Raw genomic sequence first — 26,858 nt, forward strand, 5'->3', positions numbered from 1 at the left:
TCTTGGCCCCTTCCCCCGGCCCACAGGCTCAGATGGATCAGCGATGGTGAACGGGAGAACCCGGATGGGTGGCAGGAGGACCGGGCTGGCTGTCAGGCCGTTGGGATCACCAGCTCATCCCCAGCTGCTCAGGGGCTCAGGCCTGCGGGAAAGCAGGTGCCAGCAACTCCACCTCCATGCACGTGCACCGGGCCGGCCACTGATGGATGGTGCTGCCCGCACGTTCCATCAGTGGCCAGCCCAGCGCATGCACATGGAGGTAAAGTCTCCGGCACCCATTTCCTGCAGGCCTGAGCCCTGGAGCAGCAGGGATGAGCTGGTGGTCCCAACAGCCTCACAGCCTGGAGACTGGTGAACGGGCAAAAAATGGCCCTGATCGCAGGAGGCTAGGCCTAGGGACCCTACCCACACGATTTAATGGTGCGCTGGGCCTCTAGTAAGGAAATAAACAGGTGAGGGCAAGCAGTGTACATTGGTGGTATTTCTAGCAGGGGAACAGTCTGGCTCCGAATGCACATTTCGGCTTGCCACAGTGGGGAGATTTGATGCAGTGGTGCAGTAGGCAGATTCGGAAAATATTCCAATGAGTCCCCTGATGGAATCAGGACAATACGTTTAGTCCATTGTTCCTGAAAAGTCATAGTCCCATTTAAGCATTTTGCCAAGTTTGAGGTGGACTAGGGAGTGGGGCCATTTGGACAAGTGGTGAGGCCTCTGACATGGTGATATGTCCCTGGGGTGTCATCTCTAGTGTAGGGGGCATAACCATCTCCAATGGCAAACTCTTGAGCTGGGGTGATATCCGGAAGCATTGTCCTCTTTAGTGATAAGTCCATCTCACTGGGGGTGCGGTCCTCTGGAGTGGTTGCCACTACTGGGTTGGTGAACCTCCCATGTGGCTGTCCATTTGGGGTCTTGGTCATGGGCTAGGGGTCATTTATTGATGAGGGGCTCATATTGGACTACCCATCCTCAATCAAGTCATCGACGTGAAGCAGATGGCAAGATGATGGAAAAGCATAGCAGAAAGGGGAAGATGAGCCTGAGGAGAAATAAATGGATGTTGTCGTGGAGGTCAAAGCTTGACTCCCAGAGGGCACCAAAAGCGGCATTTGGAGGAGTGAATGATAGTTGGTATATGGGGTATGTAGTTCCCCAGGGTGTGGGAATTAAGCAAGATGAGGGCTGGGGCAAGAGTTCAGTCCATTTGGGGAACCACTTGCCTGTAAGTAATTTAAGGAGTGTCTTTGAAAAGGCTGTTGTGATGCTCAATGAGTGAGAGTCCCCAAGGGGAGTCTGTGTAACTAATGATTGTGGAGGCATATCTGGAAGCCGCAGCAGAAGGAGGGCAGCGGGCAATGAAATCAATCAGCTAGTGGGAGCATGGCCAATCTCCCCAAGGGAATATGTCCTCATGTCGATAGCTCCCATTGTTTGGTTTGGGAGCAGAAAATGCAATTGTCTATCACAACTTTGGCTGCTACAAACGAGAAAGGAAGTCCCCTCATTTGAGCTAAGTTGTTAGGGTATGAATTCCTCGGTGACCTGAGATTATAGAGTCCATTTCTCAAGCTGGTTGGGAAGGGTTGCTACCCTGAGAAGTCTGTACCATGCAGAGTGTGGAGGGCTCAGTGAGGGAGTCTACGATATTGTTGAAAAGGTCTTCTGGCATAGAGCGGTTAGTATGAGCAGAAACAAGAGTAACAATGATAGGAATTGGGGACTCCTTCCCTAGCTGGGCACCCCAAATGGACTTGTCTATATATGAGAAAAGTGTCCCTTAGCCATTGGCCAGACCAAACTATAAGGCGATAATAGCCCAGGAGTCTGAAAATGTGGATCTGCAAAAGGCCCCTTTCTATGGCTCCCTTGAGGGCTAGGTGAACACCTACAAGTGCTGCCAGTTGGGCTGAGCCAGAGAGAGAGAAGCCAGAGGCCGGGTGGAATGCCACGGCCCTGCAGCGAGCTACATTGTGTAAGCCAGCGGTCGCCAACCTTTCGGACCTTGAGGACCACCAGTGGTCCGCAGACAACCAGTTGGCTACCGCTGGTGTAAGCTGCCACTGATGAAGAATACTAACTTCCTACCCATCTGAGGCAGTTGGTCCCAAGGGGCTCCCCAAGCCCAAGGAGGAGGAAACAAGCTTTGATACCAACTCTCCAAGGCTCTTGGGCAAGGAGCTGAGCATGCAGGAGGCCACATTCTCCTGTAATTTGGAAAGGCCTTGACGTCAGATTTAGCCCTTCTTAAGGTACCATTTCCATTTTACCAAGGAGGCATCGGTGGCTTTGCCAAGCTACTATTGTGAAGCATCTCTAACCCAGTGCATCATAGGAACTTGGGTGTGGAGTAGTACTGGCCAGTAAGGGCCTTGGTTTCTAAAATTTGATGCCATGTGATTGTGTCAGCAGTGAGGGATGAAGGATGTGTTGCTTTCAGAACATGAAAAGGCCTAGTATGTGTTGAACTTGACAGTAGTGGGTAGTTTATAGTGAGTAACTAGAAGCCCGGTGCATGAAATTCATGCATGGGTAGGGTACCCAGGCCTGGCTGGCGATCAGGGCTGATCTGTGGGGTGACCGATGGGGTAATTGGGGGGCCCCTACTGGCACCCGCCTTGGCTGGCCTGGTGCCACCCCCTCGCTGACCCCACCTCCCGCCACTGCCCGCTTGCCGGCCAGCCCCGCCTGCTGCCACCGCTCACCTCCCTCTGCAGGATGATCAGGGGGCCCCCGCTGGCACCCTCCTTGGCTGGCCTGGGGCCTGCGGGCAGCTCCTGTGTTGAGCATCTGCCCCTTGGTGGTCAGTGCACATCATAGCGACCGGTCGTTCCGCTGTTCGGTTGATTTGCATAGTAGGCTTTTATTATATAGGATTGATGTTTGACTGTTGGGGGGTTTCTCGGCGCTTAGAAAATCACATGGTGCCCCAAATCAGATGATGCTCAGCCTTGGATCTTGTGAGGAGCAGTTGCCCAGCCACGTTGGTGTAGGTGGTGTGTGAGCGTGTGTAAATCTGCCCAGACTGCTTCCTTGGAGGGTATGCTTCTCTCAGTATAATGCCAGAACCTGCAGTGTTCCAGTGTCAGGTGTTTAAATCTTGGCAGTAAAGGTTATGTGTATCTGCAGGGCTGTTGATCTCATTGGGAGCTGTGTAAATGGATATAAAGCCCCTTCAAAATTATTTTTAAAGAACTGGACCTGGGATTCCTGTATGATGGGAACAGAACATATTAGCTAGGTCATTGGCCTTGATCGGACTACTCTATGATCACTGAATTTTATGGCAGCAGTGACATTTTGGTATAGATATCACAGGCAGCAAACACATGGCAGAGGCAATATGCAAAAGCACACACCAGCAAGCAGGCTGCGTTTCCAAGTGGGTAACACCAGTTAGTAAGCTAGTCTAGGCTAAAGGGTAGTCAAGGCTAGTCAGTTAACCCCACAGTTAATTGCAAGTTCAATCATGTAGTCCTGCCAGCGATGCTGATGGTTGTGTTGGTCTCGGCATATTGATAGTGATATTATTGGCTAAAAATGCCTGCGGGTGCTCACCTGGGCCCATACTGCTTGTGGTGAGCTCCCACAGACATTTCCGCCACAGTGTTGTGGCTGGACCTGCCCTTGTTATGATTGTGAGATGCACCTCAGCATCAACCATTGGAACCTTTGGCAAAACAAGATTTATTACAAGTCTTGGATACATGGCACTCTGAGGGCCGAACAGCGAGGTCACAGATAGAGCCAGGAAGGAGTGTAGAGGGGCTCTGCTTTTATTGGGGATGAGTTGGGGTGCCTAAGGTTTCGTGGGGTAGCTCAAGTGGTCAGTTGTTTAAGTTATCCAGGGCTTTCCAAAAGGGGAAATTCGTGAGTGGGGGAGGCCTACTGCCTTATCAAGTTAGTTCACTCCTAGCTGTAGCATACAGGGTGGGCAAAAGTAAGTTCACAGTTGTGAGCACACAAAACAGAGTTTATTGTTGTGTTATTTCCACACGAACAGCTATAAACCTTTGCCCACCCCTGTACAATTGGCAATATGTTTATTCAAGATGGATGTCTTTGAATAGACTATATCCCATGTACATTTTTGCCTCCTTTGTAGATGGTTAATTGACCATAAAGGAATGGGTTTGTTTCTGAGCTCTCTATTCTGGTGCATTGATGTATATGTGTTTTTATGCCAGCACCATGCTGTTATTACTATGGCCTTGTGTATAGTCTGATATCAGACAGTATGGTTCCTCCAATTTTGTTCTTCTTTCTCAAGATTGTTGAGGATCTTTGAGGTCTTTTGTGGTTCTGTATGGATTTTTGGAATATTTGTTCTAGTTCTGTGAAATATGACATTGGTATCTTGATAGGAATTATGTTGAATCGATACATTGCTTTGGATAGTATGGACATTTTAGTGATTTTAATTCTTCCAATCCATGAATACAGTATATGCTTCCACTTGTTTGTATCTTCCTCTATTTCTTTTTCAACATCCTATAGTTTTCTGAGTACAGGACTTTTACCACCTTGGTTAAGTTTATTCCTTGGAACTTCATTTTTTTATTGTTGCAATGATATATGGGATTTTTCTTTTTAGTTTCTGACAGCTCATTATTGTGTATAAAAATGCCATTGATTTCTAGATATTAGTATTGTATCCTGATACTTTGCCAAATTCATTTCTTAAATCAATAGATATGCATATCAATAGATATGACTGTGTGATTTTTGTTCTTTATTTTCTTATGTTGTGTATCATGTTTATTGAGTTGCAGATACTGTACCAGCCTTGCATGCCCAGAATAAAGCCCACTTGATCGTGGCATATAATCTCTTTAATGAATTGCTACATCTGGTTTGTTAATATTTTGTTGAGGATTTTAGCTCTATGTTCATCCGGAATACTGGCTTATAATTTTCTTTCTTTGTAGTGTCTTTATCTGCCTTTGGAATTAGGATAATTTTGGCTTCGTAAAAGGAGCGTGGGAGTCCTCCCGCCTCTTGAGTCTTTTGGGACAGGTTTGAGAAGGATAGGTGTTAGTTCTCCTTTGAGTGAATGTTTGGTAAAATTCACTTGTGAAGCCATCCAATCCAAGACTTTTGTTTGTTGGGAGTTTTTTTTATTACTGCCTCAACTTCATTGGTTGTAATCTCTCTATTCAGATTTTCTGATTCTTCCTGCTTTAGTTTTGGAAGATAGTATGTTGCTAGGAATATCCATTTAGTCCAGATTGTTTAAGTTGCAGGCATACATTGTTGTTCGTAATATTTTGTTACAATCCTTTGTATTTCTGAGGAGTCACTTGTTGCTTCTTGTCTTTCATTTCTGATTTTGAGTCCTCTGTTTCTTAATGAGTTTGGTTAAAGCTTTATCAATCTTTTTATCTTTTCAAAGAACCAGCTCTTGGTTTCATTGATCTTTTGTATTGTTTTTTTAGACTCTCATTTATTTATTTCTGCTCTGATCTTTTATTTCCTTCCTGCTACTCACTTTGGACTTTGTTACTGTTTTCTAATTTCTTTAAGTGTAAAATTAGATTGTTTGAGATTTTTCTAATTTCCTGTAATGCTATTAATTTCCCCCTTAGGACTGCTCTCACTGTATCCCATAGATTTGGGCCATTGTGTTCTCATTTTTGTTTGTTTCGATGTATCTTTTGATTTCTTCCTTGACCTCATTGTTAACCCATTCATTGTTTAGTACCATGTTAGTTAGTTTCCATGTCTTTGTATGGTTTTTAGTGTTTTTCTTGTGATTGATTTCTAGTTTCGTATTATGATCAAAGAAGATGCTTGATATGAATTGAGACTTGTTTTATATCCTAACATGTGATCGATCCTAGAAAATGTTCTGTGTCCACTTGAAAAGAATTTACATTCTGCTGCTTTGGGGTGAAATGCTCTGAACACATCAGTTAAATCCATCTCAGACATTTCTCTTAACAAGATGACAAATTTAGAAGGAATATGTCAGAATCAAAATTTAAGGATGAATAGAAGAATTGGTTAATTCCTCACTTCTTGTTCCAATGATTCATAATATGGATACCAATACTGCAAAAATTTCTCCATGAAGTTTAGTTGACCACAAATTCAATAGTCACATAGCTACCAAAAAACAGTATCATGGACAGCATTTTTCATTAATACAACATTAAAAATTGATCAATTACTAAGCTCTTTATATTTCTTTTCACAATAATCATATATGATACCTACGTTGCCAATATGTGTTCTCCCACATGTAGATAAACTTTTATTCAAGTACACTTTATACTAGAACTCTGGCAGAAACATAAAAAATCAAAGTCCCATTGTCTTGCTTTTACCCAAAAGAAACCCAAGGCCTACAGAGAACTGCCATATGACCCAGTGATCCCACTTCTGGGACTATGTCTGAAGAAATACAAAACACTGATTCAGAAGACTGTAGCGTTATTTACAATAGCCACGATTTGGATGCAGCCCAACTGCCATCAGTAGATGAGTGGATAAAAAGCTGTGGTACATTTGCACAGTGAAATACTACTCAGCTGTAAAAAAAAAGAACAAGAAAGAAGAAAGATCTTACCTTTTGCGACGGCATGGATGGACCTGCAGAAGTATTGTGCTAAGTAAAATGAGCCAGAGAGAGACAAATACCATGTGATTTCACTTATGTGTGGAATCTAATAAACAAAATAGAAACAGACTCATAAATACATAGAATAAACTGACAGCTGTTAGCGGAGAGGGTTATGTGGACTGGTGGAAAAGATGAAAGGAATTAAGAAAAAACAAACAACTCATTGATACAGACAACAATATGGTGATTACCAGAGGGGAAAGGGTATGGGGGGGCGGGGTGAAGAAGGTAAAAGGGGGTAAATAGTGATGGAAGGAGACTTGACTTTGGATGGTGAACACAAAATATAATATACACATATGTGAAAAACAAAAGTGTAAAATAAAAACATGTTTGGGATGAATGCACACAAATTTAGATTGGTGATTATCTCTGGGGGAAGAGGAGAATATGATGGGGCTGGGGCCTTCATCTATACCTTTGTTATTTTGTGACTTTTAAAGAAAGAAAGATCATCCTCTGGCCAGTGTGTCTCGGTTAATTGAGCATCATCCCATGCATCCAGAGGTCAAGCATGGGATTCCCAGTCGGGGCACGTGCCTGGATTGCAGGCTTGATCCCCATTAGGAGGTGTGCAGGAGGCTGCTGATTGATGTTTCTCTCTCGCTCCCTCTCCCTTCTTTTTCTAAAATCAGGTTTAAAAAAAAAATTGTTAAAAAAAATAAATAAATAAAGGTCTGAAACAAAGATGGCAAAATAGTAACACCTTCAGTCTGGGTGGCATGTGTATGATTGTCTTATGTCCAGTACATTTCTGCATAATTGTTATGTTTCAATAATTTTAATAGTAAAGGGAGCCAGAGATAAAAACTAGGTATGTGATCTAAATGTAACACTTTATTTTTTGTCCCGAAGGTACCTGAGGCTCTTCACTTTTCTGCCCCTTCCGGAGATCGACCACATAATGCAGCTGCACGTCAAAGAGCCAGAAAAGCGGGGTCCCCAGAAACGGCTTGCTGCGGAAGTCACGAAGCTGGTTCATGGGCAAGAAGGGCTGGATTCTGCCAAAAGGTGGCCTTTCCCAGTAATGAACGCTGATGAGGTTCTTTAGTTAATAGTAGACTTGGGGAAATTTAGAGCCGAGCTGCTTTCGAGTTGTCCTTCACTGCTAAGGATTGTCAGTGTGGGCTATAGTTGCTTTCAGATAGCCTCTCTCTATCATAAAAAAAAGATGATCCTGAATTAAGTTGATAAATTATACCAGGTAAATGCTGCTGTTTCAGAAACTTTCAGTCTAGAAAGTGGGGACTTCATAATTGGTTACTGTGTATTAGAATGTGTATCTGAATAAGCAGTCGCATGATGTTGTCCTCAAACTGTTTTTCAGGTGTACACAAGCCCTTTATCACAGTAGCGTAGATGCACTGGAGGTCATGTCTGATCAAGAGTTAAAAGAGTTGTTTAAAGAAGCTTCATTTTCTGAATTAGTTCTTGACCCCGGAACAAGCGTCCTAGATACGTGCCGCAAAGCAAATGCCATTCCAGATGGTCCCCGGGGGTAAGATTACTTAACTTTCGGATTCACATTTAATTCACTATTAAATGTTATAATTCACAGCATGTGTTTCCACAGCGTGTTTTCCTGAGAATTCATTAATGGTGTCTCATTTCTTCTAGGAGTTATGTTGGTCTGAGAACAGTGGTTCTCAACCTTCCTAAAGCCGTGACCCTTTAATACAGTTCATGTTTTGGTGACCCCCAACCATAAATTTATTTTCATTGCTACTTCATAACTGTAATTTTGCTACTGTTATGAATCGTAATGTAAATATCTGATATGCAGGATATATTTTCATTGTTACAAATTGAACATAATTAAAGCATAGTGATTAATCACAAAAGCAATATGTAAGTATATATGTTTTCCGATGGTCTTAGGCGACCCCTGTAAAAGGGTCGTTTGCGACCCACAGGTTGAGAACCGCTGGTCTGAAAGTGAAAACTGAGATTAATGGTGATAATAGCTTAAATTTCCTATGCAGTCAAGTACGACTATACTGCTTCCTATTAAATGGAACCCAGTCAATTTGTCTTCCAGCATTGGAAAAGGCTTGCATTTAAGGAATCAGTATCTATAATAATAAAAGCATAATAAGCTAATTAGACCAGTTGTACTTCCAGACAACCTTTCGGACCAAGCCCGGGTCCCAGGTGCCAGAGGGAAGCCAGTGTTAGCAGCCGGGGGAAAGAAGGCCTACTCTTGCACAAATTTCGTGCATTGGGCCTCCAGTATTAAATAAGTACAGTGAGATCTGTCAGCTCAGGATGGTCAGTTTGAGAAGGTCACAAGAACAGAGGCCCTAAGTGGACAGAGCCACATGAACCCTCTCATATTCAGTCTGTATCCTCTTTATTTGGGGGAGTAGAATGCTTATCCAACCTGTTTAAAATATTAGTTGAATTTCAGAAAACAAGTAAGCATGTGATACAACTTCTAAGACTATTATCTACTACATACAGTTATTCCTCTTTTGAATTTTATTTTCTTATGCAGGAAGCAGGTAGAATATTTAAATTCCTCAGTTATGTGGTATTATTAGGGAATAAGGTGTTCCATAAGGTGTTATTTGGCTTATATTTGATGCTTACCCATTTATAAATGAAACTGTGATGTAGAAGAAGCATTAGTTGGCCAAAAGACCCTGGGTCTCTCACCTACAGGAGTTCTAGCATAAGTCAGTTATCAGTCCATGTTCATGGTTATGAAGGACATTTGTTATATTATAGTTGGTGGGTGTGTTTTTTCCCCCTAATTATCTGTATTATTTGCCTCTATCCTAAAGAGCTTAGATTTCTCTATAAGGAGAAAATATCCATTGTCTCTCTTTGTATCACCTGCCACGCCACCATATTGATTTCCTGATATGCTAGTTTAGTTAATATTCACTGAACTGAAGGTGGTATGCACTTCTCCACAATGAATCAGCGGTTCTAAGCCTTTTCCTCCCCGTGGAAGCATTTTTCATTCCCTTCTGAACTGTTCTAGTGGTTTATTTACTGATAACAAAAGTTTTACTGCTACTTAAGATGACACCATATCTGAGTTAGCCAGAGTTCTAAGTAATACTTACATCTTTTAGATTGTATAAGCTTGTGCTTTTAAACAAAATGTAGGCCATGATCTGGAAACAATAGCAAACAGCTTAAAATAACGCTTTGTAAGAGAAAATTTGTTCCTAAATATTAAATCACTTACTATTGAGCTAAAACCATGCATAGTAGTTTCTTAACTTCGGTAACATATTCAGATAAAACAGAGATTTGCCTTGCAAGGACTTCCAAGGCCTTTCGTGCGCTAGCTCTCTACTGAAATCTCACCTCCTTCTGGCTACTCCCATGTTTCCTCACTTTCGTGAAAATAACTGCAATTTATTCCCAGTTTCAGTGACTCTTCTTTCAGGAAAACTACCAATCCCCACCCCTCGGTGCACTTCTAGAGCTAGTAGCTCATGACAGCATTTGATCAGTATGTCAGAATGTTCATTTGTTTGCCTCTCTCCACTAGTTTGCTATATTCTATTTACATTTAGTGCATAGTAGAGCTCTGTAAATGTTTATTGATAATCTATAATTTATTAGTGTATTGATTTTGTATTTCTGAAATTAGCCAACTTTTTCAAGTTTTGCTTTAACAAAATTTGCCCTTATTTGCATATACTCAGAATGTAATTTGAAAGGGTTTTCCAATTTCATAAGCAAGTTTCTTAAAAATCTCTGTAATACTATAACAGCAGGTCCTCAAATAATGTCATTTCATTATGTTGATGAGAAAAACCAGGACAGTTTCTGGCCAGGCCCACTGTGTGGAGTTTGCATGATCTCCCTATGTCTTTGGGGGGGTTCCCAGGGACTCCGGTTTCCTCCCACATCCCAGAGATGTGCACATGAGCTGTATCTACATTGTCCCAGTCTGAATGAGTCTGTGTGTGTGTATGCACATGCATGTGCACACACATGCCCTACAATGGAAGGGCGTCCTGTCCACGGTTGGTGCCTGCCTTTGCACTCTGAGCTGCTGGGCTGGGGAAAGCTCCAGCCATGGGCAACCCTGAATTGGCAGTAGGGGGTTGGAAAAATCATCTCATTTTTATTGATCTTAAATGTATATATAGCTCAGTTAGTTCAGTGTTTAATATTAGAAGTGTTCTGGGTCTGTAGTTAGAAGTTTTAATATTTTTGTGACCAGAAATATGCCATAGGAACTTAACTCTGTTATCATTCAGCCTATGATAAAATTGGTTTTGTTAAATGTTGCTTCACTTAAAGCCAGTTTCCAAGAACCTATCAGTAATATTAAGTGAAGACTTCCTGTAGTCACTTGTATCTCATTAAAAGCAGCAATGTCCTGGAAGTTTCTTTTCTGTGATTTTTCTCCCCAAGGTAGGGGACGCCCTTCAGAAAGTGGTCCATTATTCCAATTCACTTTATTGTTAAACCCACTAAACCAGCGGTTCTCAACCTGTGGGTCGCGACCCCTTTGGGGGTTGAACAATCCTTTCACAGGGGTCGCCTAAGACCATCGGAAAACACATATATATTTACATATTGTTTTTGTGATTAATCACTGCTTTAATTATGTTCAATTTGTAACAATGAAATTGGGGATCACCACAACATGAGGAACTGTATTAACGGGTTGAGGCATTAGGAAGGTTGAGAACCACTGCCTTACAAGTATGTATTGCGTACTTACCCTGAGCCAGGGCGAGTGTTTTGGTTGTTGGACAACATATTCTTAAGAATGGACTTTCATTACTTAAAATAGGAAAAAGGAATTTCTACATTATAAAATGGCTTCAACTATGATGAAAAATCCTTCTGTTGATTCAAACTTACCGCCATTCATTCTCAAGACATACAAAAGGCTGGCTCCAGAACTTAACATTCCTTCAGTTACGCCAGTCAGCAGAGAATGGAGTATATATTCTAGGCCTCACAGTGTGAGTAATTTCATTATTTATATAGGTTGGTTAATAAGTTGTCTGTGTATATGATGGGATTTTATTTCTTGATCCTTAAACATTAAGGACCACCATAGAAAACCATGGTTTCCAGGGTTAGTATGTTTTAAAAATTATACTTTATGAAAAAACTAAGTGCTGTCTTTCCAGTCCTATCTTGCTCTCCTTTTTGGACATGAGGAGGAACAATGAAAAAGAGGTAATCTAAGGAATTGCAGATACTTTTATATCAAGTATATATATCTCACTGATCTCGCTAGTGTCTGTATTAAAACCAGCAGTGCCTCTAGCATCCACATTAGAAATGCGAAATCTAGTACTGGAAACTGATTTTTGTTGTTGCTTAGGAACCAAATACAGTTCTTAAAAAAGATTAAAATTCAGTACTTGACTTTTCAGAAAGTTTCTAATTATTTTCCATTCCCTCACCTGTGTTTCAGTGGAACTAAATTTACTGCCTTATTTTGTCAAACTACTGAGGTAGCAGTATTTTATAAATTTAAAAACTTTTAAATTAGTTTTAAGTTTCAACTTCTGTCCCCCACCAAATTACAACTTGAAATAAACTGAAAACTTAAGTAACCAAAGAAGTAAAAGAGGCAAATATTATGTTATACCAACTATCCAATTATATGAGAATATCAAAGATACCCGGGTAAGGGAAGTTTTCAGGTCAAATTTAAAGGATTTCCTATCAAGACTTAGTTAAGCTCTACAACATTTAGGCAAATTAAATCTCCAGAACTTAAATTTCCACATATGACAAATCCATTTCCCTGAGGATCAAGTGAAAGGCACAAACATACAGAATGGTTCATAACCAAATTTACTCTAGAAAACCTTACAGGCAGCAAAAAGTGGCTTTAATGTTCAGGTTCTAGCCATTTGCTACCTGGATTACTTAGAGAAAGTCACTGTCTTTATATGCAAAAATGGAGATGTAATACTTCAGTGAATTGTTAGAATCTAGGAAGAAAGTCAAAACTTTGATACAATATACACTGTATTAGATTTGTTAAGTTAAAAAGCTAGAGTTTATCTAAACCTTTTTCTGGGAGTAAAGTGAGGAAGAATTCATTTATTGATAAACTTTAATGTCATTTCATACCAGCAATTTTATTTACACAGCAAGAACATACAGGTATCCATTATAAATGTCATAGATTATCTCCACATTTCAGAACTTCACCCAGTTTAGAGCCAACGAAGGTTTCACTTGCCACACCTCTCTTGCCTATTTTGCTTTGTACTAGTACAAGGTATGTAGTACTAGAAAGTGCATTACCATACCATGTCTTTAAAGGGAACATTTTTTAATTGGAAATCTGTTTGATATACTGGAGAAAGATGCGTTAGAAGGTAATTTTCCCCCTTATAAATTCAAAAGGCTAAAACAGTAGTTATCTAATCTGTCTAAAGTAAGTAAACATGAATGGTATAATTCAAAGCTAATGTTTAAAGATGGCAGAGTGATTTTAAAGTGCACTAACAAACATTTTGATGCGATGTATTCTATCAAGATTTGAATCTGGGTTTTTTTATGTTTGAGATAAGTTGGTGAGCCTGTTGTTTCTTAGTAAATGGGTACCTAAAGTTAACAGATATATTTATATTGTCAATAGTCCTTCATAAATATTGTAACTTAAAAAGAAATTTTAATATCTGCTAGATGCCTTAAGAATTTTGACCATTATCTTAACATTTATAATGTAATTCATATCAAAAATCACCTGAGGAATTTTAATAAAATATATGTTCTAAACCTCACTCCTGAATACAAATTAGTTGTCTATAAGCCATTAGGAGTGTGTCAGCATGGTTTTTTTTTTTTTTAATAAGGCTCCACCAGTATTGTCATACCTCTATGCTAATTTTGCTGGTGTGAAGCAAAAGTAACAATTATCATGTAATACTTACTGATCTAGCACAGAATTTGGTTTTAAGTCCCCCCTCCAAGAAAGAGCATGGTGTTAAGTGCCGCAATTTTAAGATATATCTGAATTTTTTTTAGAGCCTCTAAGTCTTACTATAAAATCAAGTGTAGGTGGTTGTTTTTAATACAGGAAAATGTAGTACTTGCTTCTAGGTTTGAGTAAGAATCAGATATTTTAATGCACTAGGGCAATGTGGACCAAGAAATGGAAGGGCTCTGTGGCTACCCATTATGCACAATGCATCATTGTCACTGTTAGCGATCCTCTGTACATCCACCTTTCTGACTAACACATCAAAGGTTGCAGAGATAGAACTAATAAGGACAGGTGGAATACAGTGACTATGAGTAACTTGTCAACCCGCATCTTTCAAAGCCAGATCAGCTTATATAATGCATGCAGTACAGTCGTATGAAATGTTTTGGTGCGTTTTTCTTGAAGGACCGTGGTAGCAGCGTTAAGACTACTAACAGATTACACGGGTAAGCTGCTTGTACAATGAGAACATTAGCATTTCTTTTAAGTTCAAATGAAACTATCACAAGAAAGAGTTGATGTATTTTATATATACTGGGAAACTTTAGAAACAGCCATTTATTCGGATTATGTGATTTCATTCTGTAATACAGAGTACAGTTTTCAGTGTATAGCCAGTCTTCACATGAGCAGTTCATACCATTGTAATACATAGGAGTTCATAAATAAAAATCTACTCAAGTAGGCAGTAACTTTCGAGTCAACAAAGTCTCAGTCTTATGTAGTTCTCTTCACCAAAGATGAGTCTCTCTGATTTCAGCAATAATTTGACCTGCTCCTTGTAATGCCTGCATTAAAGAAGATAAAAATTATAATTCTATCATGTGGTTGATTTATACTAACCAGTATCTATCTGAGACTCTAATAATTACCAACATCATATGAAGACCATAGCTGCACTCAAGAATCAGAATGCATTTTTAACAGATGTTTAAATAAAGTAACAGGAATACCTTTAGCATATCAGCTGCTTCTTTCCTACGTTGTGCCATGTCCTCAGATTCAGTCAGAAGATCATCCAATAAGGATGATTTATACAGCTGTCCTACTAACTCACTCTGAAGAGTATCTTTCACATGATTAACCAAAAAATGCATTACTGCCTTTGGCACACTGCAAAACAAAACAAGATGATCATTTGATTTAGAATAAAAACCTAAAATTTTAAAAATGCATGAATTTTCAAAACAGATCACAGAATCATCCAGCAGTCTGATTTACATTATGTACTACTAACCTGTCTTGAATATTCTTTCTGACAATAAGAAAGTAAGATTTGATGAGTCGTTCAATAACTTCACAATCTCGCTGCTCACGGGCAGATAGTTTGCGTGCAACAGGAACAGGCTAAATGGGATGAGAAAAAAATACACTTTTGTGTCATTTTGAAATGGCAATATTTGGCATTCAAAATTGAGTTTTTGAGACTTTTAGTTCCTTTTGTCTTTAATAGTGTTTTCCTAGTAATTATCTTATTAGTCCTCAACCAAATTCTCATGGCTTACCACATCCAACAGATTCACAGCATGGCCTTTCTGTGGACTAGCCGGCATAATTGGAATTGGTTTTGATTTTTCTTCAGCTAATAACTCTTCAGCTTTTGAAGTTTTCAGCATTCCTCTCCAGTTGCCTGTTGTTGGTTCTTGAACAGCATCTCCAACCCCACCGCCTCCAGATAAAACCTAAAAAACACACACACCATATGCTCCAAAATCTCTACCAACCATATTAGATCTGATGATAACTAAACAAAGGTCATTTTCTTTGACAGCAGTCAAGGCAAACACACATCCAATACCTAGCTGGAGGTATAACAGGTCAGAAAGATGGGATGGCATGTATGGCCTTCTTTAGCATTTGCTAGCTTTTCAAAGTTTTTCCTTTTTTCCAAACCCTCTTACAGTAAGTTATAGAAAAAAATATAAGATGCCCTTAAAAACAAGACTGCTTATTAAAAGCAGGAAACACAGAACTACCACTCAGCTTAATTTCCGCAAAGTAACCTTAAACACTGTTGAACTATGATCTCTCCAAAAGTTCTAAGACCTCAAGTTTCTTTATATTTAGTCAACAAAATATCATAAAAATAGAGACTTTTTTAATGAAACAATTTACCCATGATTCTTAGTGACTGTAAGCTGCCTAAAATGTGACATAAATACACACAGGTTCCCTCAATATCTATATCCTTGAGAAAGGATCTGCTGAAAGAAATCTAGTGCCACCATTAATCACAACTACTTTTAACCTTCATTTCTCAAAGAAAAATGACTAGGAAAATGAGAAAAATAGTAGTTCAACAACATTTAAGAGATCAGATGCTCTTTAAGATCTTAGACTCCAAAACGACAACCAAAATTTATAGATATTAATTAAAATGGCTTATATAAACTTAATAGAAAAGTGAGTGTTATGACAACTGTTTAAAACGTCTGTTTGGGTATTATTCTGACCCAAAATTATCTGTTAAGGTCAGCTTTATCTAAATATAGGCAGTATATTTACACATTAATTTTAAAATGTTAACTGTACATGAATGGTATAACAAATAAAATCTTAAGCAAATTCAGGGTGATGCCATGAGTGAAATAATAAGCAATGATTTAGATGTTAGATGGTTCTCTTAAGGTCTGAGCACAGTGGGCTGAGAGAAAACAAGACATTTATCAGGTTTTATTTGGAGTTGAGAATCTTAATCTGGACAATAAAGAAAGGAGCCAAGTGGCAGAATAACCAGACGAATGATTCTGGAAGGCAGCTATGCTCACCACTATACCACCAATGCAACCTCAGACGAATGGTTCTGAAATTTACAGATTAATAATTTCCCCCTAAAAAGATTATCAGGAATCAACAAGTCTCAAACTCTCAAAGTCCCTAGTTGTATTAATGTGCTTAAGCTGTTGAGACTTATGTTAAGCCACATATATAGGGTGGGTGACAAGTGCAAACTGAATGGAAGCATAAGAAAGAAGCATGAGAGATTACCCATCAGTACTAGATAGATCTCAGATATCCAAAAGTACAGATTCCATCTCTGGAATCTTAATTCCCAACCAGAATATTAAATTCAAAACTATTCTCGACAGTAACAGAAAACAGTGGGAAATACTATTATTGTTATTACTTAAAACAACATTAAAACTAGAATTAAAGGGGTTAGTTAGATAAAAGCAACATTAAAGACATAACACAGACGAGTTAGATGCCACTGTACAGACAGGTTCTTCAATGGTTTTGAAACAGTGTTTCAGTGAGAACCAACATTGCCATTCTGAAGCAAGACTCACATTTTTAGTTTCTCTTCTGCTGTCCTGAATTAACTGTTAAAAGATATGTTAAAACATGCAGTTTAACAAGCAAAATTTCATTATCAATGGCTTGAAAGTCAAAAAGTGCAGAATAATTTCCTCTTTAACTTCTTTTTCTGTATGCATTTTCTATATTGCAAGCAAAAGCATTTTATAAATATACATTGTTATATATAGCCCATATTAATATTGTTTTTCAGTGTACTGTTTTCAGATGATTATGTAGAACCAAACAACTAGGCATGCAGGCTTAGACCAAGAATCAGAACAGACCTTGCCATCAGCCTCAGCAGAAGCAGCAGGGGAGGGCTCCTGGGAGGCAGGTGCCAAAGCACTTGGAACTTTAGAAGACTAAAGGCAAAAAATGCAGGGAAAAATCAAGGATGCCAAATGCATTCAGAAACATTCTGTAAATGTGAATATTCCCGTCTGTATCAAAATAATAAAGTAACATGAAAAACAAAAGTAATCGTGGGTCATAAAATTAATGTTCATTCTGCCTTATTTCTGGTACTAATGTCACCTCTGTTAAAGGGCTTTTTCAGATGCAAACCTACGGAAAATCCAAATCCAAACATTTCATTTTTAGTTTTGGAATTTGGTAAATCTTTTCTGGTAAAGAATACATGCAACTATTGCAAGTATTAACCTGTTATGTGCATATTGTTGTCTCCCTCTCCAAAAAGCCTTCCTGTTATAATAAAGTCATTAGTCATTTCAACTAATTTTACAGAGTTGATAAAGTCAATGTGGATTTTTAAGAAAAATAAGGCTAGACACTTAAAATCCACCTTTATGCATTAAAAATACTTTTAAATTTTATTTTTCAATTACAGTTTACATTCAGTATTATCTTGTAATAGTTTCAGGTGTACAGCATGGTAGTTAGACAATCATACTTTATAAAGAGTTCCCACCTGGCACCATACATAGTTTTACAATATTATTGACTATATACCTATGCTGTACTTTACATTCCCATGACTACCAATCTGTACCTCTCAGTCCCTTCACCTTTTCACCCAGCTCCGCATCCCCTCAGGCAACCATCAACCTGTTCTCTGTAAAAATACTATTATCTTTAAATTGTTCAAAGCCTTTTTTAAACTTATATACCTGTACTCAAAGAATGAAATAGCTCCAACGGAATATTAAAGGGAGAAAAAGAAAAAAATTACTCCTAGGAGTAATATTCTGAGGCTTACCAATCCATCTTTGCCTAATAGGACTAAGCTTTAAAAATTGTTTTTTACCTTATCTCGTGATACAGCTGAAGGCAATTCTCTTGCTAGCCTGTTTCTCCTTTGTTCCTATAAACCAACCAAGCAAAAAAAAAAAAAGTGATCAGAGCAGTGAGATATAAGCCTACTCAAAAATGTTCAGCTTAATTGAAAAGTATGGAATAACTTACAGTATATCCTCTCACTGTTGGAACTCATGCCATAATTATATTTTAAAACAAACAAATCATTTAACCCAATGCTTCTCAATCTTTTTTTTTTCTGCCCCAATACACCTGAAGGATACAATACAACTGTCAGTAACAGTGGCTCCCCTGTACCAGGGATTCTAAAATGAGGGGCCATGGATTGAAATATAAGCTTTGTGTGATATTCCTACAACTTCCACACACAAAACCGTACCTTTTAGAAATATCTGTGGTGAAGGTTATCCTTTAAGAATGGTTCATTCTCTTTACCCTAAACCAGCCGTGGGCAAACTTCGGCCCGCGGGCCGGATCCAGCCCGTTTGAAATGAATAAAACTAAAAAAAAAAAAAAAAAAAGGCCATACCCTTTTATGTAATGATGTTTACTTTGAATTTATATTAGTTCACACAAACCCTCCATCCATGCTTTTGTTCCGGCCCTCCGGTCCAGTTTAAGAACCCACTGTGGCCCTCGAGTCAAAAAGTTTGCCCACCCCTGCCCTAAACCTTCTCCAGAATATAAATGTAGAGTTGAAAACCGATAGTCCTTTCGGTGACTTGGCTGATTTAATGGGCTAATTGCCCATTCTTCTAGTTAGCTAATATCAAAGTAACTCTAGTACAAGTAGCTAAAGAAACTCTGTTACATTCAAATCAATAGGTACTGAATAAACACCTGTATGTCAAGCACCATGATAGGTGCAAGACTGAAAATATATAAGGATGTGGGTATTAATAATGACTTGTAGGTAGCATCAAATATAACAGGAAAGCATTTAGTTAAAATTGTTGCTAAATTGAGAGCATTTCATGAATACTCTCAAACTTGCAAAAAATTTAAAGTTAATAAAGCTTCACAATGATGTTTTGTGGCTAATAAAATTTTCTGACTGAAATTTGACCCATTTTCTTCCCCCTTTCCTCCCATGGGAGTGATTAAGTTAACACATTAAAATGTACATTTTGAAGAGGGACACAAAGCAAAAGGCAGGGAAATCCAAAGACCAGAAATTCTCACCCTAGTCCAGTGATGGCAAACCTTTTGAGCTCGGCGTGTCAGCTTTTGAAAAACCCTAACTTAACTCTGGTGCCCTGTCACATATAGAAATTTTTTGATATTTGCAACCATAGTAAAACAAAGACATTTTTGATATTTATTTTATATATTTAAATGCCATTTAACAAAGAAAAATCAACCAAAAATAGAGTTCGCGTGTCACCTCTGTCTGACACGCGTGTCATAGGTTCGCCATCACTGCCCTAGTCTATTACCAAGAAGTTATTACCTTAGCTGGCCTATAGCCCAACAGTCATGGCTTTCTTGCTTTGTTAATAACTGCACAGGTCACCAACGATCTACTCTCATAGGGTTATTGTAAAGATTAAATGAGAATAGTCACATAAAGTTCTTAGTGCAGAGTCATTAAAACCAGAGATATACTTACTTGTAGAAAAATACTGATCAGAATTAAATATCATAAATGACTTTGTCTGTAATTACAAAAACTTCCAGACACAATTTTACATAAAGTTGGTTTCAATGCTACAGTAACTAAATCCTATCCTAACATAGTGTCTACATACTAATTTTAACATAACTATTATCTAGTCTACTTTTCCAGTGTTTAACTTGAGGGCCTTACTCATGTGCACTTTAGAATTTTCTGACAACAGGAGTCACTCCAGCTAATAAACAGTCCCCTGTACCTGTTAAAGAGAAGGTGCTTGTTTCCTCCAACAGTGCCCAGCAAAACAGGCACTAAAGCAACAGCTGTTACATCTGTGGGTCTCAGATTCCTCATCTGTTAGTTTAACCAAAGGGTTGAAGTCATAACCCAGGGTCTCCCCATTTCCCAAATTCCACATTTATAATATTCTTTTCATGTGTATACATAAGAGGAAATTTGATACAGAAGGGTCTGTGAGGTCCTACTGTATTAAGGAGTAGCAGAAAAATTTACTGTTCTTGGATAAAAGTGCAGAGAAAAATAGCATCAAATCAGTTGCCGTATATCCACCAGCCGAGGCTCCATCTGAGGTCTTATGTAACTGCTACATTAACCTCAAATGGAAAAAAAGATCCATGAAATGCAGCCATCCCAGTGAAAAGAGTACTCTGCTTTTCCAAACTTACTGTAACGTAGTAAATCTTGGAATGTTTCTTTCACAGCTTTCAGAGCCAGATGAAAACAATTTTAAACATTCACTTTGTTTTACGCACTTCAACCTGAATAAAGTGCAACAACAGTTTCCACAGTTGAGCCAGGCAGTTCTTCAACATTAAATCAATGAAACCCAGATTCTCTGAGTTACAGTTTCATAAGCAGAAAATGAGAAAAATGCCTCCAGGTGGTTCTGAGAATTAAATTTAAGAATATAATACCCTTGGCATACTGTTTAGCATATAACAGACAATAATATGGTACAGGCATATTTTATAGTTATCCTATGCTCAATATATTTGATATAACTGAGTTACTTTTTTTTTCTCAAAAATGATCATTCGAGTTGCATTTACCTCTATATTATTGTTCATTAGCCCACAAGCATCAGCAAAATCTGGATGTTTTGTGTTGATATAAGCCAATTCAATTGCCACTAAGTTATGGACCTAGAAAAAAATAAAATTAGGCTATATACAAAAATATGCCAACTTATTTTACTTTAAGAAACTACATATATATAATTTATTAAACAGATAATTCTAAAAAGTGTATAGGAAACTGATGCCTAAATAAATATCTGAGAATTATACCCAAACTGATAAATCTTATGCCAAATAATAATTTGCTCTATCTTTTGAATTATTTCTATTTCAGCATCTGAGATTGCATTTCTGGGGGCGGGGAATGATTAAAATAGAAGTATTCTGTTAGGGAAAAAATGTTACCTACCTTATGCAAATCTAAGTTCCAAAGCTTAATGAAGTTTGGTATTAAAACCTCAGATCATTCATTATTCCAAGTCAAAGTTTTAGGTCAGGTTCAACATTAAGAAAACATTTCATAACTAGATATAAAGATATGAACTTTAGGTGAAGAATACATTTAAAGACCTGAGGCAATGAATAATTAATCTTCATTATGAAGCACCTAGTTTAAATATAAACTAGAGGCGGGGTATTCCCCCAGCCTGGCCTGTGCCTTCTCACAGTGCGGGAATCCCACAATCGATCCCCCAAAGAGGTAGGCCAGAGCGAGGGGTCCTGCCTCCACGCCTCACGGGGCCACAGGACCCCTAGGCCTGGCCATGCGGAGTGGCCGCAGGGCCCCGCCTCCACACTACGCATGCAGCGTCAAGTCTCCACCCATCCATGCACACCCACTGCGCACAAAGCCTCCTGGTGATGGATTGTGGGATTATCCCGGCTTGACGACCACCTAGGCTATTATTAGTACAGATCACATGGGGTTCAAAATCCTAGTGGGACAATAATCAAAAAGGAAGGCTGAAATTAATTTAACTTCAGTATTGCAGAGAGATTACAGTAACTTCATCTGCACTGTCCTGACAAATGTCAGGTATCAGAACAGCACTAAAAGGTCAAGAACCAGGTGAAAAGGATCTATTCAAATGAAATTCCAACAATTCTGTGACATGAGTGGGTAGAGTCTGAGGTCACCTGGGGGTCATGCTTGCTCGGGGAAAATTAGCAGCACTAACATTTTTTATTTCCAAGGATGCTTTTGTCCTCTCAGTGAACCTCCTTCGGGGCTTGCCATTCTGAGCCAAGAGGGACCCTAATGCACTTTTAGTAATCAGAAAGGAAAACAAAAAACAAACCCCCGTCAAAGGGCAATTTCACAGGTTTATATTTCCTTTGTTGTTGTTGTTTTTCTATGAATTTCAGCATTTACTTCATTTTAAAGGATAGCAGCAACACACAAAATTAAAGCAAGCAACCATGATATTAAAGTATTAGGTCATCAAACAAGCACACTGTAGAGGTGGACAAATCATAGTTAGAATAAGAGCTTGCTATAAAGGCTCAGATAAAACTTTCTCTTAGATCCGTGTTCAACATAACAACAAAGCTACTCATAAACCTCAATAACTCACTTGGCATGAAAACCTGTGGCTGCAGACTAACAATGATTAAAACATGAAGAAAAATACAATTTGTGTCAAAATTATTGAAATTTCCTTTGAAATAAGATTGAAATCCACTTCATTTTCCCCTTCACAAATTACACATTACATCTAATCTCTAATCATAATGCTGTACAAAAACATTTTTATTAACAGTAACTACAGTGATGATTTGTGAAATAATAGCTCACCATTTCATTTGTGACTGGCAACCGTTTACGAAGAAGACAAGTCACTACTTCAACTATGGCATCATGAAGTTTAGGAAACCGCAACAGCTCCTGTATATGGTAGAAGAAGGAAACGTATAACGGTCTATTTTGTTTAAAGGGAAATTAAATAATTACTGAAATAATGAATTAGATTTGGAATCTACATTTAAATATGCTATTCCAAACCACTTTTAGTTGAGGGAACTGCATATTTTAACTTATAGCCCATCTTATTTACATATTTCCTTCCACCCCATGAACCCGCTATCATGTCTTTTACTACTGACTCTGAACCTGTTCCATTTCTCAGTCACCTGGGTACTGTAATTGCTGCAATGCTGAATGATCCTTTGCATTTCCTCATGAACCAGCTCCACACAGCGGAGGCTCGGCTCTTCCAGGCGTTTGATCTGCCGCTTGACCAGTAATTCAAATGAAACTTCAGGCACAAACAAAGCTGGACGGGGACCCTAAAAAAATTAAATTTCAAGCTCTTATTGCTACATATCATTTTCGTCCTTCCCAAAGGTTAAAATGAATCACATTTCGGTATTTTTCATGAGAAGTGCTTCCTAATTTCATCTAAGAGAGCAAAATAAGAAGCTGTACAATATGGGTTAAAAAGAAAAAAAAGGTTTAACCTCATTTCAAAAAATTCTGAGTTAAGCATACTCACAGTAGCATTTCTAATGGCAGTCAATATGTCAATAGTGTTAAGGCCACCTAGTGGGTCAACAGATTCTAAGGTTCTCCCAAAAGTCTCATGGAAAATGTAACAGATTCTAGCACCACCGCATCTGAAAGGCAATGACAATGAACTATATGGTTTCTAGTATTACTAAAAGGGAAAGAAGCTGCAAGTTAGAAATTTTTCTATAAGCTTTAAGCTTGACTCATCTTCTGAGAAAGTCTCAGAGACACAATTACATTTAGACCATTATTTCCATGTGTCCTCAAACTCCCTTGTGAACCAGTTTCTATGGCTGCTGTTGTTGTTTTTTATGGGGGAAAGGAGTCATTTCATGAAAGGCATTCACACAACACACACACTCTGTTCTGTCAGGAAACACCAGTTCTGATAACTATTAAGCATCTCTTCTCTGCCCTAGTTTTCTTCAACTAGACTATAAGCACTCCTTAAGGACAAGAAACAGTATATTACTTATTTCTGTTTATTCACAATCCAGAGTAGAGTTTGGCAAACTTTTTTTATGAAGTACCAGATAATATTTTAATTGTCTGTCACAACTACTCAACTCTGCTACTGACACAAAAGCAGCTATAGAGAATATGTAAACATAAGCAGCTATGTTCCAATAAAACTTATGCACACTAAAATTTGAATTTTCCTTAAATTTTTTTTTCTAACCATTTAAAAACTCAGAAATCATTCGGACCACTGGGCTATATAGTTCAGCGGTCGCCAACCTTTCGGGCCTCACGGACCACCAGTCCTGCTTTAAACAAATTAAATCTTTAGGCCTATGTACTAGGCATGCATTTCTTATTTTAATGACTAGAATCCCTGGTATTATCCTTTATTTTTTTTTATTCAAGTCCAGCTGAATTCTACAGATGTCTTTATGTCTCCCCAAATCACCCCTTTCTCTCTATTTTCACCATCTCTATTCACTACTTCCTTACAGTAGTCCAAGCAAAAGGTTCAAGCCTAGCATTATAATAAAATAAGCCAGACAAAGAAGGACAAATGTTACATGATCCCCCTTGTATGAAAGATCTAGAATAGACATATTCAAAGAGGCAAAGTAAATTAGAGGTTTTCAGGGGCTGGGGGAGAGACGAACAAGGATATAATACTTAAATGCATACAGTGTTTCTGTTGGGCTGGTGAAACATTTTGGAAATAGATATTATTTATGGCTGCACAATATTTTGAATGTAATTAATGGCACTGAATTATATGCTTAAAAGTGGTTAAAATTATCAGTAATTGGTCTTTCTGCCTCCAACCTTTCCCTCTCCAAATAATATTCATGACCAGAATTATCCTTATAAAACAGCCCTCTGACTAAAAATTCTGAAGATACTCAACTTTCCACAATATTATTCTTAGGTACCTTTCATGTCTTACCTCCTGTTATGTCCCATCACTGTACATGCCATTCTCCAAATATATCCTGGATTATTCTTAGCTGTTACAAAGCCTAAAGAACCATTCTACCTACTACCTTCCCAAATTCTATTCAGAGCCCAACCCAAATGCATTCTTAAAGAGGGAGCTCTCTCAATCCCTGAAAGAAATGTAAATAGTCTCTTCAGTGTTCTAAAGGCTTAATTAGGTGATTACACAGGTATTTGCTTTATTAACTACTTACAAAACTCCATGTATATCACATGTACTTTTCTGGGTATGTATTATATTTAATAAGAAGTACATAAATAAAAATAATTGATTAGACTCCTATTTGTCATCTAATCAAGTCTCATGTTACCTTGACATGCCTTACTCACTAAACTCTTTAAAAGGTTCATTTTAGTAATCTTTATTTCCCTCCATATGCCATATGTATACAATTAATAATTAGTTTGTTAAATACTCTTTATTGAATTAAATCACAAAATAAGGCCAGTGGCATCACACAAAATTACATAGAAGCACACATACACACACGAGTAGATGTATAATTGGTGAATTTCAATATGATCTATGGTTTCTACCAAAGTCCATGTTCTCATTTTGTTATTATACTACAGTTATTCAAAATGGCAACATTGGGGGAGATAGGGTGAAAAATGAGCAGGACCTCCTTATATATTCACTTACAACTTCCCAGAAGTCTATAATTATTTCAAAACAAAAGTTTTTTTTAAGAGTTTATAGAAATAGAGATTCTTATATATTGCTAATAGTAAAACAATATATCAATTAATAGTATGGCAATAATGAGAGAGACTGAGGATGTCATACCCTTTGATGCACTTCTAGGAATTTATCCTAAGGGTATACTTGAATACTTGCCCCAAAGACAGTAAGTCACAACATTCTTTATATTTCTATATAACTGAAAACAAACTTATCATATGGACTGGTTCAACAAATGATAGGTAGTATATTTAAAAAATAAAATACTGTATAAATCATAAGATTGATCATACAAATGTATAATATTGACATGTTGATTTAAAGAAATTCCAAAATAGCATATATAGCAGCTGATGTGTGTGTGTGTGTGTGTGTGTGTGTGTGTGTATATGTATGTATAATACAAGCATATTTTTTACAGATGCATAGAGAAATGTCTAGGTTAATGCCAAAATTAGCAGGAATTGTTTCTGGATGATGGGATTAAGAGTAATTTTGTCTTATGCTTTATTCTTTATTCATATCTACATTTTCTTATTTTTTCATGAACAGTTATACAGTGCATATTAAAGAAACAAGTATTTTAAAAGGTAAATTATGAAGTATTCTTAATTTACCTTTGGGAAAAAATGATATTTTTACTGTGCTTTATTTACATAATTTATAAAGAATTTTAATACACACATCAGTTAAATCCTATCATTTCTACAAAATTATATTCCTGTTTTACAGGTAATAAATCATAGTCAAATAATCTCATAGTATCTTTTGTTACTGTAACAGAAGATAAAGTAACCTATCAATCCAACAGCCAAATTGATAGAGAAATGTCTTACTTACAGTTCTGAAGTTTCAATATATTTTGCAGTTCCTTCAATAGTATTACAATATTCTGTGGCAAATTTGGTAATAAGCTGGAGTAAAGTAGCACTTTTATCATCTACAGGTTCACCATAGCTATTTAGAAGAGACTGATATTGAGCAGCTAAAACATTTATTCTTGTCTTCAACTCTGGTAAGCAATCTCTGATGTGATGCATTAGTAACCTAACAAAGGTTAAAAAGGAAGGATGTTAAAGCAAAATTGTGTATTTTGAAGACTCAAGCAGGTCAAATTTTAAAAATGCAAATAATGGAGCTCTGGCTGGATGGCTCAGTTGCTTGGAGCATCATCCCATATACCAAAAGGTAACAGGTTTGATTCCCAGACAGGACACATAGCCAGGTTACAGGTTTAATCCCAGATTGGGGCACATAAGAGAGGTAACCAATCGATATTTCCCTCTCACATCAATGTTTCTCTCTCTCTCTCTCTCTCTCTCTCTCTCTCTCTCAAACAATAAACATAACCCCTCAAGTGAGGATAAAACAAAGAAAGGAGGAAAGAAAGGAAGAGAGAGAGAGAGAGAGAGAGAGAGAGAGAGAGAGAGAGAGAGTCCGT

General features: G+C 38.0%; 2 protein-coding genes across 2 annotated transcripts in view; one reads left to right on the forward strand and one right to left on the reverse strand.

Moving 5' to 3' along the window:
- Positions 1-8,182, forward strand: part of YARS2 (tyrosyl-tRNA synthetase 2) — a 21,447-nt gene extending 13,265 nt beyond the window's left edge. Inside the window, exons 3-4 of the mRNA XM_015566602.1 lie at positions 7,478-7,633; positions 7,950-8,182. Of these exons, the coding sequence (XP_015422088.1) occupies positions 7,478-7,633; positions 7,950-8,124 (331 nt within the window). The 3' untranslated portion in view covers positions 8,125-8,182. The remainder of the gene's footprint in view (positions 1-7,477; positions 7,634-7,949) is intronic.
- Positions 8,183-12,656: 4,474 nt separating this feature from the next.
- Positions 12,657-26,858, reverse strand: part of DNM1L (dynamin 1-like) — a 54,339-nt gene continuing 40,137 nt past the window's right edge. Inside the window, exons 9-20 of the mRNA XM_015566630.1 lie at positions 26,258-26,479; positions 23,270-23,390; positions 22,908-23,063; positions 22,573-22,662; positions 20,811-20,903; positions 18,118-18,174; positions 17,138-17,215; positions 16,844-16,876; positions 15,059-15,235; positions 14,791-14,900; positions 14,507-14,666; positions 12,657-14,341 (exon numbers count right to left, since the gene is read on the reverse strand). Of these exons, the coding sequence (XP_015422116.1) occupies positions 14,285-14,341; positions 14,507-14,666; positions 14,791-14,900; positions 15,059-15,235; positions 16,844-16,876; positions 17,138-17,215; positions 18,118-18,174; positions 20,811-20,903; positions 22,573-22,662; positions 22,908-23,063; positions 23,270-23,390; positions 26,258-26,479 (1,354 nt within the window). The 3' untranslated portion in view covers positions 12,657-14,284. The remainder of the gene's footprint in view (positions 14,342-14,506; positions 14,667-14,790; positions 14,901-15,058; positions 15,236-16,843; positions 16,877-17,137; positions 17,216-18,117; positions 18,175-20,810; positions 20,904-22,572; positions 22,663-22,907; positions 23,064-23,269; positions 23,391-26,257; positions 26,480-26,858) is intronic.

Source organism: Myotis davidii, unplaced genomic scaffold, assembly GCF_000327345.1.
Source record: "Myotis davidii unplaced genomic scaffold, ASM32734v1 scaffold902, whole genome shotgun sequence".
NCBI classification, from domain to species: Eukaryota; Metazoa; Chordata; class Mammalia; order Chiroptera; family Vespertilionidae; genus Myotis; species Myotis davidii.